Source organism: Mercurialis annua, linkage group LG7 (assembly GCF_937616625.2).
Source record: "Mercurialis annua linkage group LG7, ddMerAnnu1.2, whole genome shotgun sequence".
NCBI classification, from domain to species: domain Eukaryota; kingdom Viridiplantae; phylum Streptophyta; class Magnoliopsida; order Malpighiales; family Euphorbiaceae; genus Mercurialis; species Mercurialis annua.
Genome location: NC_065576.1, coordinates 6334662 through 6349796, shown reverse-complemented (window position 1 = coordinate 6349796; position 15135 = coordinate 6334662). Strand labels below are relative to the sequence as shown.

At 31.1% G+C, this 15135-nt stretch overlaps 1 protein-coding gene across 1 annotated transcript; it reads left to right on the top strand.

The window, feature by feature from the left end:
- Positions 1–1877: 1877 nt before the first annotated feature.
- LOC126656234 (uncharacterized) lies at positions 1878–3268 on the top strand. Its single transcript, XM_050350747.2, has one exon. It carries the CDS (start codon positions 2046–2048, stop codon positions 3138–3140), a length of 1095 nt encoding a protein of 364 aa, XP_050206704.1. The 5' UTR covers positions 1878–2045; the 3' UTR covers positions 3141–3268.
- The last annotated feature ends 11867 nt before the right edge of the window (positions 3269–15135 follow it).

Below are 15135 nucleotides of genomic sequence, written 5' to 3'. Positions count from 1 at the left end.
ACGTTTAAAACATTACGAAACAAATCCCAACTTGTCTTATTTTTGCAATTTGTAGCGCAAACCATTTTCCGGAAATTTTGTGCTTGCGTGGCAGTACTCATATTCGATATATGTATTGGCATATTAAATTCCAATGTTTCAAAAAAAAAAATTATAATCTTTCGTATTTTTGCACTTTGTATCTTAAAAAAATAGACAAAACTGCCGGAAAACTTATTATAGCTACAAATCGCAAAAATAAGGAAGGTTGAGATTTGTTTCATAATATATTGAACATTGGGATTAAATCACTATAAATGTGAAACTTTGAGATTTATTTTGCCAATACCTTTAAAAAAAGGCATGTTAATCAGAATTAATTAATTTAAGTTATCTATTTTAATTATTGTTTGTAAAAAAAATTTAGTTGACTTAGTAATTTGTTGATTTAGTTCCATCGATATTTTTTTCAGATCTGTTATGGTTAAAAGTGTTAAAAATTTTGTCATATGGATTAACTAAATTGATTCAAAATATTTTATATTTCATTTGTTTAAAATTAATATATTATTTATCTTTACAGGTTTGATTGAATTAAATAAATTAACTAACTAATTCGTCCATTTAATTTTACATTTCTAAAGTTTTAGTTAATTCAGTCAAATCGATTTTATTTAGAATCAATAATTGATGTAGTAGAAGTCACAAAATAAACACAAGATAACTTAAAAACTGTTAATAATCAAATTATGCCAACAATTAACTTATAAAACCTATTGATTCAATAAAGAGAATACTAGGCAATAGGAATCAAAAGTCGGTGATTCAATTGAATACCGATATTTTTAAAATTAATCACATGGTCTCAAAACATCAAAAATTGTTGTTCAACAACTCATAAGGTTGTTTAAATATTAAGACAAAATTAAAACCCTAAACTGGATGTAAAACGAAATAAACTAAAAAGCCTCAAAAACTGCCGAAATCACAAAAACGCCATTTTGAGAGTCCAGATGATGGAAATCAGCCCAAAAGTGACGTAAACGATAAGCAAAGCTGATGGGTATCAATCGTTGGCCCGTTTCCAATAAAGTTAGACCCCGGAACCGCCAAAATCGCACACTTTCAACTTCGACAGAATTACGAAACTGCTATTACGCCACTTTGCGCTCCCTTTTCTCCATGAACACAAAATCCGTCTCCGCAACCGCATCAATAATTCAGCTAAGTTAGCTACAAATATATAGTAAATTATGTTTTGTTAAATCTGTCGATTTTTATCGAACGGCTTTTTGAAAGATTTCAAAAGAAAAAGATCAAATTTGAAATAAAATCAAAATCATGATTGGAAGATATTTGGTTCGGAATTCATAAAAAAAATTGGTTTGGAATGTCAGAAGATCTAAAATAAACTAGACGATTCATATATCATTTAGCTCGGGCTGAGAAAACAATCATAGTTCCGCCACTGCCTATCAGTAGGTTTACAAACCCCTTTCATGGAAGAATTAATTCCTAAGATACGAAACGACACCACAATCACTAGCATAAGAATGGAGAAAAAAAGCTAGCTAAAATGGATCTGTCAAAGCTACCCATTGATTCTTGCATAAGTTAACACATTTTTCCCAGTCATAACACACAATTTTAAAACGTAAATAATACACAAATTATTATATTCTATATCTGATCTGCGATTTAATTTCATTCTCACTATTCAAAAACTTCTTCCCTATACGAATCAGACAACATATTATTTTAGCATAAAAATTTCCGTTTCACTGAATTTAGTTTTCGAATTTATATAATTATTTTATATAAAATTTAATGAATTAAAAAAAAACGTTTTTTAAAACGTAAATAAAACACAAATTATTATTTTCTATATCTGATGGATTTAATTTAATTTTCAATGTTCAAAGACTCCTTCCCTATTATGCCTCTCTTCCTCCAAACCCGTTCTACATCCAATCCATATCCAATAACAAACCACACAATTCAAAAACAAACTCATATCTCCAATCTTTTTCATTTCTTGATCATCTTCTCCCCGTCGAGATTCAAGAATGCCAATCCAGGTATGTTTTTCATTCGCAGCCTACGCCAAAACCCTAATCGACAATCTCAAATCCCTCAACGTTCCGATTCTCCCCGGTCTCACCGATCAAGAATTCTCCACCATTGAATCAAACTTTAGTTTTACTTTTCCTCCTGACCTCCGCTCCATTCTTGAAGAAGGCCTCCCCGTCGCGCCCCACTTTCCGAACTGGCGATCATCGTCTCCGCAGCAGCTGCAAATTCTTTTGAACTTGCCATTGTTAAACCTCTCTAAGAACATCACTCATAACAGCTTCTGGGTGGATTCCTGGGGTCATAAACCGGACGATGATCGTAAAAAAACGTTAGATATTGTGAAGAGATACTCTAGTGAAGCTCCGGTTCTTGTACCTATATATGGAAACTGTTACATTCCGGCGTCGCCTAACACGGCGGGGAACCCGGTGTTTTACGTCGACGATGGTTGTGTTCGTGTCTTGAGCTTTGATCTTGCTAGGTTTTTTCAGCAGGTTGAATTGTTTAAAACTAGTTGTGGTGGGAGTGTTCATAATTTTAGTAGGCCGGTTAATTTTTTAAAGAATTTTGATGATGACAATGAGAATAAAATGTGTGTTAATTTGCCGGCGTGGGCGGCTAAAACAGCGCGAAAGGTGGATTTTTGGACGGACGTGGCGGAGAGAGGGAGGAAAGTGGTGGCGCGTGGAGACACGCGCGGGTGGTGGAATGGGGGTGAGTGTTTGTTAGGGGACTGTTTGGAGGATGTGTTTTGGAAGTTGAGAGATGGAGGGTGGAGAGAGGAGGAAGTGAGGGAGATGATGATGATGGACGGCTGTGATGAGGAGAGAGAAAAGGATGATGACGGCGGGGTCCAGGGTGGAAAAGTCGTCGACGTGGTGTGGCACGTGAGAGTTTTGTCTCTGGTTTTACTGCGTGCGGGATGGAGTAGGGAAGATGTTGTGTACTCGCTTGATTTAGAAGATCAAGAGGATGGAAAATGTTTGGATTTTCCAGTTCCGAAGAGTAGTTGTGCATTACAAGATGATGATCACCATCTGACGGCCAGTATTAAGCAGTTGATGAACATGCAATCTCTTGAGGTTTGACTGCTAAAACTGGGCCCCATCTTATACCCATCAATTTTGACAATTTCTTTTTATTTTTTGTTATTTTTACTTTTCCATAATTGGATTATAAATATTTATTAATGTAAATATTAGGTATATATAATTAATTTAGGAGAAAAATTGATTATAAAAATTAAAATTCACTGGTTTATTTGGTTTGAGAACAGAAATTAGATTAGTTATTCATATTTATTTAGGTTGACCAAATGCAGAATTTCTTATGTATTAGTAATCTGATAATTGTTATTTGTATATTGATCCATATGGAATGCCAGATTAGCAAAAAATAAATAAAAATGTAAACTATGCTCCTGCACATGATTACTGAAAAATTCATAATTAATTTGCTTAATCTAGTGCCACAAATAATGGTGAATTATTATATTGTGGACAGATGAATAAATCACATTATAACATATTATAAATTATATAACTTAAAAATTTATTTTAAAAAACATACGTTTAATATTTCACAAATTAGTTATCTCTACCTACGAATGACGTATCAAATAGAGTTTATATAGATATTTTTCTTGTCAATTACAATGCTACAATTAACAATTAGCTATCATACCATATTATTATATAAAAAAACTAATTTTACTGTTCATGAGATTATGTTCGGCTTGAATTTAAAATTAATAATCCTTGACCATTCTATAAATAAATTCTTCAAAACTATTAGTAAAAATAATTAATCACATGATAAATGTTTGCTTAGCCAATCCTTTTGATAATTTTGTTGTCAAACATCACTTTCTTGGACGTCTACTTATTATGAAATTGCCACCATAATTCAACTTTTTTTGTGCTTCTTTCTTCTAGCTGAATTGACAAACGTCTCAAAGACCGAAAAATTTGAGAAGAATTTGTATTCTTGTAGAAAAAATTTATTTCACATATTTATTGTGTTACATCAACACAAAGTATATTTATACATCTAATAGTGTCAAAAATTTAAATTAAATTTTCAAAATTTTGTAGTTCTATCATAGTTTATAAATTTGTTGTAATTTTATTTATTTTTTAAAATCAATTTAATTTGACTCACTCTCCGTCTAGGACCAATAATGTGGCTTGCTGAACATTTTTGATATTTTACAAATTTAACTAAATTTGATTTCATTACAATTTCATTCAATTTTTATAAGCCAAATCCATCTATAGGTCCCTAAACTTTATATTTTTTTAAAGGCCCTTATAATTTATTTTTGTATTATTTGGTCCCTATATTTACATATTTTCGTTTTTCCAGTCATTTTTTTGTTTTTTCAAGTCCTTTTGTGTGACTGGAAGAAAAAAATTGCAAGTAGAGGGACTGGAAAAAAACTCAAAAAGGACCTGAAAATCAAAAATAGATAAGTACAGGGACCAAATAATACAAAATTAAAGTATAAGGACCTCCGAAAAAAATGTAAAATTGTAATACCCCTAATTTTCAAAATATGGAATTTTTGGAAATTTCGGTGAATCGGAAATTAGCGGCGGTAGAGTACCGGCTTAGAAATTTATTTTCGGTGTTATAATGCATGTGATTGATTTATTTGCGATGTGTGATTAATTATTTAAATGTTTACGTGTGCATGGCTACGAAAATTGATTTATTGTGCATGGGTGACATTTTCGTAATTTTCGGCCATTAAATGATAAAACCGATTTTAAATAATAAAAAAAAACGTTAAAAAAATAAATTATAAATATATTTGCCCAAGATTTGATCATATAAGAAATTAATTTAGTTCGGAAACGTTTTTCGAGAAAGATTTTACGGAACTTCGAAAACCGTAAAAATAATTTGATAAGCTAAGATTAGCTTAACTTGGGGAGAAAGCAAGTGTATATGAGATGACACATATTGGGACACTTGTCAACATGCATGTAGCCTAGGAGTTGAGCTAATGATTGATATTAAAAAAGGCCAATTAGACCCCACAATTTTTCTATCTAAAATGCTATAAGTGAAAAATCTTTTTCTTCCCCACTTTCTTAGGAGAAAAAGTAAGATTGTAGAGAAACCCAAAAGTCACTCATATTTTTCTTGTCTTGGCCGAACCACACTCTAAGAAAAATAACAAACCCCATTAATTCTTAACTCAAGCTTTTTGTTAAGGTAAGATTAAAAGCTTTTGTAAATGTGTTATGTGATTATTTTGAAGGTTCTTATTCTTCTTCTTCTTCTTGAGTTTTATGCTTTAATGGAAGGTTTCTTTAAAGTTTTAAAAATGTGATCCTTCTTTCAAAATGTATTTTCTTAAGAGGATTAAAATATGTGGGTGTTGTTTGTTTTTGAAAAATTTCGGATTTAATAAAAATTTGGTTCAAGGGTTTAAAACCTACATGCAATCTTGGATTGTGGCATTAATGAGTTAGATAAAACATGGGTAAGAGTTGGTTTTAAAAGAATCAAAGTTTTTAAGGTAGTTATGTTTTAAATTTGTTTCAAACTTGAACAAGTCTTATGAACTAAGTTTAAAAAGCTGGAAATTTGTATTTTTAGTGTTAAAAGGTTGGTTTTTGAGAAAAATTAAGGGTTTTAAAAAGAAAATTTAAAGGGTTGATTTGTGGTGTTAAAAGGCCGAATATTTTCATGATTTTTCATGAAGTAGGGTTTTAAAATTTCATGTTTAAAATGATTTAAATTTCATAAGAAAATTTGGTGGTTTCAAAGATCAAAGTAGGAAAATTTAATAATTTTTCCTTGAAACCGAAAATAATAAGATTAAAAAGGAATATTTATGAGATAAATTGTTTTGAGTTTTAAAGTTGTTAAAATGGGTGATCATGTGTGAAGTGTGTCTAAGATTTTGAAATAAAATTTATGGGTAATTAATTTGTGATTTGCCGAATAGAATTATGAATTTCTATTCCTTGAAAATTTGTTATGTTTATTAAAATGTTTGCATGATTATTTAGATTGTTTAAAAGGTCAATTTAAATATGATGCATGATTTAATTTTTGATAAAATGTGTTAGTAAATATTTTGTTGAAATGCCGAATTGTATATGTAATTTTTCTATGATTGTTGTGGCATATTTTAGGTAATTTTTGTATGAAATATATATACATGTTATGTTGTGTTGCATGCTATGTTGAGATAAAAACAATGGTGGAAAATTGTAACATGTATTGATTTAATTTTGTTTTGGCCGAATATGATAGAAAATATTATTGAGAAATTTTAAGTGGTGTGTTGTGGTTTACATGTTGATGGTATGGAAATTGCTAGATAAATTGTGTTGGTTGTGAATTGCATGAAATGGTGTAGGTATATGCCTAGGATGCAAATGTTTAAAATATGTTTGAGTGATAAAAAGTGTTAGCCGAATATATGTAAAATGCAATTAAATGATTTCATTGTTTAGTTGGTATGATTTTTGGTGATTAAATGAGTTTGAAATTATGTTTAGATGGTTATGTGGATTTAAATGTTCAAATGTTTAATTTTGGCTTAAAGCCGAATAAAACTATGATTTGAAAGAAATTTTACTTTTAAAATTTCTTGATTAATTGTTGAGTTAATAAGCATGCCATGAAAATGTTTAATTGTTAAAAATTATGTTATATGATAAATTTGGTATGTTGGCCGAATAGATGGCTATATGGTGTGATTGTTTAATTGTTTATAATGTGGTTAGTGTTGTAATATTTAATCAAATGTGATTAAATATTTTAGTAGAGTTTAATTCATTCAATTTGAAAATTGATTGGCTATTTTGGTATAGGTGGTTTAGAGAGTGGGGTGGTGGTCGGCGAACCACTACCGGCCGGTAAACGGAGCACGGTGTCTCTGTTTAACCGAGCCAAGATTTGGTCGGGTTGAAACCGAACCAAAATGGACCAAGGCCAAGAGGGGGCCGAAACCGTAATTAGATCCCGGACTAGAACTTTGGACTTTTATTTAGACTTGACTAAATAATTTGGACCCAAAGTTAAAAAAGTTAAAAAGGTAAGTAATTAATTAAAATTTGGTAAAAGGACTAAAACGCAAGATTTGAAAGTATAAGGACTAATATGTCCTAAATGGATTTTGGTGGACTTAAAAGGTAAGTGAAACCTTGAATTTGTTTAATTAAAAGTTTTTAAGATTTTGAACTTTTAATTTGGGCTTGGACCCAAAAGATTTATATTTTTAAATAAATTGGAATTAATTAGTTGATATAAACTAATTAATGTTTTATTTAATTAAAATTGGAAAATTTTAATTAAAGGATGTATATAAGTATATTGTATTTTTATAAAAGAGGATTTGAAATAAGGGTATTTTGGAATATGGAAAATTTATAAGAACCGAATAATATTTTTAAAAATATGGGAATTTTTCCGAAAGGGTAAAATGGTAAAATTTACCTAAGGTTTAGATGGACCAAATTATGAAATTAATTGGATTCCTAAGATTGAACCCGATACGTAGTATGTGTACGGGCCACGATGTCGATCGTGATGATTAGTGGGAAACGTTTTGATTAACAAACGTTTATAGAATTGACGAAAGGTCAATCTCGGAATGCGAGACATTCACGGGGCAATAATTGAGTAATTGCCGAGGAGCTAACTGTGGATTAGCATGCGTAAATAATTGTGGAACGACAGTCTGTGAGTTTGCATTATTACATGCATACATTAAAGTAATAAAATTATTATTATTACTTTAATGTGGGAAATTAATATCATAAAGCATTTTAAATATATCGTATATTTATTTTGAGTAAATAAAATTATTATGGAATGAGTCTATGAAACGTGCCATCCTATTTGGGCTATAATAGGACTATGTGATCACTAGTTATTGCATGCATATTTATTTTTACGTAAAGAGGAATGTACTGTGTGAATCTAGACGACGGTCTAGAAGTCTGAGACGACGGTCCAGACATTGCGGGAGAGCTTCTAAGACGACGGTCTAGAACCCCGAACAAGTTAACGGCGATGGAACGTTAGAGTTCGGCCGATTGATTTAAGAACTAACGGCGTCATGGAACACTTAATGTTATCGGTCGTTGAGTTCATAAGAAAAGTTGGAAACAGTCTAAACAAAAGTTTAGAGCTGTAAAGGATAGTGGAAAATAAACTAGAGTCGAGTGAATCTACGGGATCAGCCGACTAGTTTATTAATCTAAGTCTGAAAGGAGACTTAGAGGAATATGGATTAGAAATTGCATTTCATTTTCAAAAGCTTTTACGTTTCTGTGATTGGACCGGTAGTAAATATTTAAATATATCTATTTTATAACGAGTTAAGTATTTAATGTGTGTTTGTAAGATGTCAACTCACCAGCATATCTGACCCCGTTGTTGTACCAATTTTTCAGGTACGTAGACTGTCATTTTTGGTGAGGCTTCATATTCTTGTTTCGTGAAGTCTCTATTTTGGGCGATGTGGTATTTGTAAATACTTTCCTATCTTAGCGCTGCAGTAGTAATGTCTAGATAGACGGAACTCTTTAGCATGCTTTAATTTGCGATGAATTGCCACGATAATACTCTGTTTAATTATCATCGCTTTGTTATTATTATATTTATATATGCATGCTTGTTATGGTTATTTTGTGATGCCTCTCGGGTATTTGAGATACCGAGATAAATGTGGAAAACAGTAATGAAACTGTTGGCATCGAAACAAAATGTATATGTGGGCCCGACGTGGCATAAATGTGATTTGCATGTCTCACCCTAAAAACGTTTTGAGAAAGGGTTATAAAAGTTGACATGTTGTGAAAATGGGAAAGAGGTCCCGTGGAATGGTAGACCTAATGTTTACGTTTCGGAATTTAAAATGTATGATTTTATTCCGCGAAAATTTTTTAGTGAAATTCGAAACAATTTATTATGAGAAAACTTTTTATAAGAAAAGTTAAATGGTTTTAATGGGAAAAATGTATTTTATTTTAAGGCTTGCTACGGGTTTCAGATCAACCACTCCCATTCCCTAGCGCCGGTCTCGATCCGAGAATCGGGTCGTGACAAAGGTGGTATCAGAGCAATGGTCGATTAATTGGGCCATTGCGTGAAAAAGTGATTTTATTTTCGAAAAGAGAATCGAAAATTTTTGAGAAATGAAAAATTGTGATTTTATTTCGATGTGCGAATCGAAATTTTTGATGATGTGGCGTTATGTGAAAAGTTGAGTTGTTTATCGAGTTCCTAGGAAGGAATGAGTATCCCTAGGAAATCTACTGCAGCAAAATAGGAAATCAATGTCATGTCTTGACTAAGTTATCGTTTTTCAAAATTCCATTCCGTAGTGTTCCCTAGGAATTGAATTTGTGATGTTGTGATTAAACGATAATGTGATTTTGTGATTGATTGCACTTATGTGATTTAATGCTTGAAAATGTGATTTGGTGATTAATTGCAATTGTTTGATGTGATAATTGGGAATGTGATTTTGTGAATATTTGCAATTACGTGATTGATAATTGAGATTTGATTGGGTTATTGAAACCGAAAATTTATGGTGTAATTGCTATGTGAAAAATGTGCAAAGTGAGTATGTGATTTAATTTTTGCATGGTGTGTTGGTTGAACCGAAATGTGTTCGGTGATGATGTGAAAATTGTGATAATTGTGATTGATGTGTGTTTAATGTGCACGGGATTCACATGGATTTTATTTTGTGACAGTATGTCTAGATTTTCGGATAACATGTCACAAGGGAATCGGTATGTTGCGGATGCCGGATCGGTCAACGTGAATGTAGAGCAGTTTTTGAGAAGTGTGACCCCGGAAACCGCAAATGCTGAAAATGGTAGTAATGCTATTGGAAATGGCTTTCAATCGGAATCGGTTGGGTTGCAACCACCGAACCCTAGCTTTAGAGCCGATTGGTTCACCAAGGGAGTGGACAAGTTTAAGGAGGCTAAGATGAATGCTATAGAGGCTAAGGAAAGGGTTGCCGAAGCCTTAGATGATGTGGCTAGAACCGAGAGCCGTGAGAGGTATAGGTATGTGTTGTTGGGAGGTTATCTCGATACTTTGACTAGGGGAAGCAAGTCGGTTCGAGAGTATATGGAGGAGTTCATGAGGTTTAATTCGGCGGTACCGGATTTGATGATGAATACGGAGGATGTTCATTCCCGTTTCATTTACGGTTTAGGTGATGAGTTTTACGGATTGTTGAATGAGAGGGCGAGACCACTTCCGTACTTATACGGACGAGCATTAGCATTAGAGGAGTATATGTTAGCCCGAGGAACACCACCGCAAGCTTATTTTTATCCCTATACCGAGAATCCTATTTTTGGAGCGATGATACCCGATGATGAGGAACAAGAGGAGGATCCGGAAGAAGACCCGGAGGAGGATCCCGAGGAGTATGTTCCGTTGGATTAGGAGTGAGATTTAGATCTCGGGAGTAGCGACAGGTATTCTTTAAGATTAAGTTTCGTTTTAAGATTAAAAGTTAGATAATTGGTAAATAGAAATAATAGTATGATAAAATGAGTAGGAAACAAAATAATAAGAATGAAGCACGAATGAAAAAGGTAAAATGGAAGTAGTAAAATATATTTACTCAATGAATTAGTAATTGGAGTAATATAGTGTATAAAAAAAAATATATGGAGTATAATTCGGTTGTAGAATGGATTGTGAATTTTATGGTAAATAAATAAAATAATGGAATAAGATAAAAAGAAAAGGGCAATAGAAATCATAAGAGGAATTTAGAATTAAGAAAATCTTAATTATTCTCGGAGTACAAATCCAAAAGTAACTTACAAAAATTTTTCTATGAAATTTTAAAAGTTTGTATTTTAAAACGGTATAGCAAGCTCGAACCCAACATAAAATATTTGGCATGCATGTAAAATTTTGAAAAATGCATAAAGATAATATTTACATTCATCATGAAAATAAATTTAAAAGAGAAATGCAACTCTTTGATAGTGAGAGCCGTCATTATCCCGAGCTACGGTTATATGAGAAGTGATGAACGAAAATTTTATGTTTTCAAGAAAAAGTTGTGTCGACCAAAAGTTTATAAAAGAATTTGGAAAATTTTAAAGTGAGTAAAAACGGCAAGTACTCCCAGAAATAATGAAAATTTTGTATAACTAAAATTTTTATTTTGTTTAAGTATATTAATTCTAAAATCTTTAGAATAATGAGAATGAGTTATTTCTAAAGAAAAATATATTTATGAGTTGGAATGTCTATAAAAAAAAAATTTAAAATAAATGAGGAAGTAATAGAAGATAATAGTGGTATAGACATTATATGGTTATCCTAATTGAATATAGGATAATTGGGTAGTTAAGTGATAACTAGAAACTAGTTAAGCTTGACTATAGAAATCCCATGAAAATATTAAGTCTCGGAGTAGACGTTATTTTGGTGGTATGCTTAAGTTAAGACTAAGTATAGCCTTAGCGAGTGTGTTTTAGTATGTGAGAATTTCCGTAAAAGAAATGTTGTGGTGTGAAAGGTAGAGTTACCTTTGAGTCGGAAAAAGTTCCGAGTTACGAAAATGGAAATGAAAAGGAATAAAGTTGAAAGGAAAAAGAATTATGAAAATTCGAGGACGAATTTTTATAAGGGGGAGTGAATGTAATACCCCTAATTTTCAAAATATGGAATTTTTGGAAATTTCGGTGAATCGGAAATTAGCGGCGGTAGAGTACCGGCTTAGAAATTTATTTTCGGTGTTATAATGCATGTGATTGATTTATTTGCGATGTGTGATTAATTATTTAAATGTTTACGTGTGCATGGCTACGAAAATTGATTTATTGTGCATGGGTGACATTTTCGTAATTTTCGGCCATTAAATGATAAAACCGATTTTAAATAATAAAAAAAAAACGTTAAAAAAATAAATTATAAATATATTTGCCCAAGATTTGATCATATAAGAAATTAATTTAGTTCGGAAACGTTTTTCGAGAAAGATTTTACGGAACTTCGAAAACCGTAAAAATAATTTGATAAGCTAAGATTAGCTTAACTTGGGGAGAAAGCAAGTGTATATGAGATGACACATATTGGGACACTTGTCAACATGCATGTAGCCTAGGAGTTGAGCTAATGATTGATATTAAAAAAGGCCAATTAGACCCCACAATTTTTCTATCTAAAATGCTATAAGTGAAAAATCTTTTTCTTCCCCACTTTCTTAGGAGAAAAAGTAAGATTGTAGAGAAACCCAAAAGTCACTCATATTTTTCTTGTCTTGGCCGAACCACACTCTAAGAAAAATAACAAACCCCATTAATTCTTAACTCAAGCTTTTTGTTAAGGTAAGATTAAAAGCTTTTGTAAATGTGTTATGTGATTATTTTGAAGGTTCTTATTCTTCTTCTTCTTCTTGAGTTTTATGCTTTAATGGAAGGTTTCTTTAAAGTTTTAAAAATGTGATCCTTCTTTCAAAATGTATTTTCTTAAGAGGATTAAAATATGTGGGTGTTGTTTGTTTTTGAAAAATTTCGGATTTAATAAAAATTTGGTTGAAGGGTTTAAAACCTACATGCAATCTTGGATTGTGGCTTTAATGAGTTAGATAAAACATGGGTAAGAGTTGGTTTTAAAAGAATCAAAGTTTTTAAGGTAGTTATGTTTTAAATTTGTTTCAAACTTGAACAAGTCTTATGAACTAAGTTTAAAAAGCTGGAAATTTGTATTTTTAGTGTTAAAAGGTTGGTTTTTGAGAAAAATTAAGGGTTTTAAAAAGAAAATTTAAAGGGTTGATTTGTGGTGTTAAAAGGCCGAATATTTTCATGATTTTTCATGAAGTAGGGTTTTAAAATTTCATGTTTAAAATGATTTAAATTTCATAAGAAAATTTGGTGGTTTCAAAGATCAAAGTAGGAAAATTTAATAATTTTTCCTTGAAACCGAAAATAATAAGATTAAAAAGGAATATTTATGAGATAAATTGTTTTGAGTTTTAAAGTTGTTAAAATGGGTGATCATGTGTGAAGTGTGTCTAAGATTTTGAAATAAAATTTATGGGTAATTAATTTGTGATTTGCCGAATAGAATTATGAATTTCTATTCCTTGAAAATTTGTTATGTTTATTAAAATGTTTGCATGATTATTTAGATTGTTTAAAAGGTCAATTTAAATATGATGCATGATTTAATTTTTGATAAAATGTGTTAGTAAATATTTTGTTGAAATGCCGAATTGTATATGTAATTTTTCTATGATTGTTGTGGCATATTTTAGGTAATTTTTGTATGAAATATATATACATGTTATGTTGTGTTGCATGCTATGTTGAGATAAAAACAATGGTGGAAAATTGTAACATGTATTGATTTAATTTTGTTTTGGCCGAATATGATAGAAAATATTATTGAGAAATTTTAAGTGGTGTGTTGTGGTTTACATGTTGATGGTATGGAAATTGCTAGATAAATTGTGTTGGTTGTGAATTGCATGAAATGGTGTAGGTATATGCCTAGGATGCAAATGTTTAAAATATGTTTGAGTGATAAAAAGTGTTAGCCGAATATATGTAAAATGCAATTAAATGATTTCATTGTTTAGTTGGTATGATTTTTGGTGATTAAATGAGTTTGAAATTATGTTTAGATGGTTATGTGGATTTAAATGTTCAAATGTTTAATTTTGGCTTAAAGCCGAATAAAACTATGATTTGAAAGAAATTTTACTTTTAAAATTTCTTGATTAATTGTTGAGTTAATAAGCATGCCATGAAAATGTTTAATTGTTAAAAATTATGTTATATGATAAATTTGGTATGTTGGCCGAATAGATGGCTATATGGTGTGATTGTTTAATTGTTTATAATGTGGTTAGTGTTGTAATATTTAATCAAATGTGATTAAATATTTTAGTAGAGTTTAATTCATTCAATTTGAAAATTGATTGGCTATTTTGGTATAGGTGGTTTAGAGAGTGGGGTGGTGGTCGGCGAACCACTACCGGCCGGTAAACGGAGCACGGTGTCTCTGTTTAACCGAGCCAAGATTTGGTCGGGTTGAAACCGAACCAAAATGGACCAAGGCCAAGAGGGGGCCGAAACCGTAATTAGATCCCGGACTAGAACTTTGGACTTTTATTTAGACTTGACTAAATAATTTGGACCCAAAATTAAAAAAGTTAAAAAGGTAAGTAATTAATTAAAATTTGGTAAAAGGACTAAAACGCAAGATTTGAAAGTATAAGGACTAATATGTCCTAAATGGATTTTGGTGGACTTAAAAGGTAAGTGAAACCTTGAATTTGTTTAATTAAAAGTTTTTAAGATTTTGAACTTTTAATTTGGGCTTGGACCCAAAAGATTTATATTTTTAAATAAATTGGAATTAATTAGTTGATATAAACTAATTAATGTTTTATTTAATTAAAATTGGAAAATTTTAATTAAAGGATGTATATAAGTATATTGTATTTTTATAAAAGAGGATTTGAAATAAGGGTATTTTGGAATATGGAAAATTTATAAGAACCGAATAATATTTTTAAAAATATGGGAATTTTTCCGAAAGGGTAAAATGGTAAAATTTACCTAAGGTTTAGATGGACCAAATTATGAAATTAATTGGATTCCTAAGATTGAACCCGATACGTAGTATGTGTACGGGCCACGATGTCGATCGTGATGATTAGTGGGAAACGTTTTGATTAACAAACGTTTATAGAATTGACGAAAGGTCAATCTCGGAATGCGAGACATTCACGGGGCAATAATTGAGTAATTGCCGAGGAGCTAACTGTGGATTAGCATGCGTAAATAATTGTGGAACGACAGTCTGTGAGTTTGCATTATTACATGCATACATTAAAGTAATAAAATTATTATTATTACTTTAATGTGGGAAATTAATATCATAAAGCATTTTAAATATATCGTATATTTATTTTGAGTAAATAAAATTATTATGGAATGAGTCTATGAAACGTGCCATCCTATTTGGGCTATAATAGGACTATGTGATCACTAGTTATTGCATGCATATTTATTTTTACGTAAAGAGGAATGTACTGTGTGAATCTAGACGACGGTCTAG

Excerpts from the sequence above, each read along its gene's own strand:
- LOC126656234 (XM_050350747.2), top strand. The coding sequence starts at position 2,046 with ATGCCAATCCAGGTATGTTTTTCATTCGCAGCCTACGCCAAAACCCTA.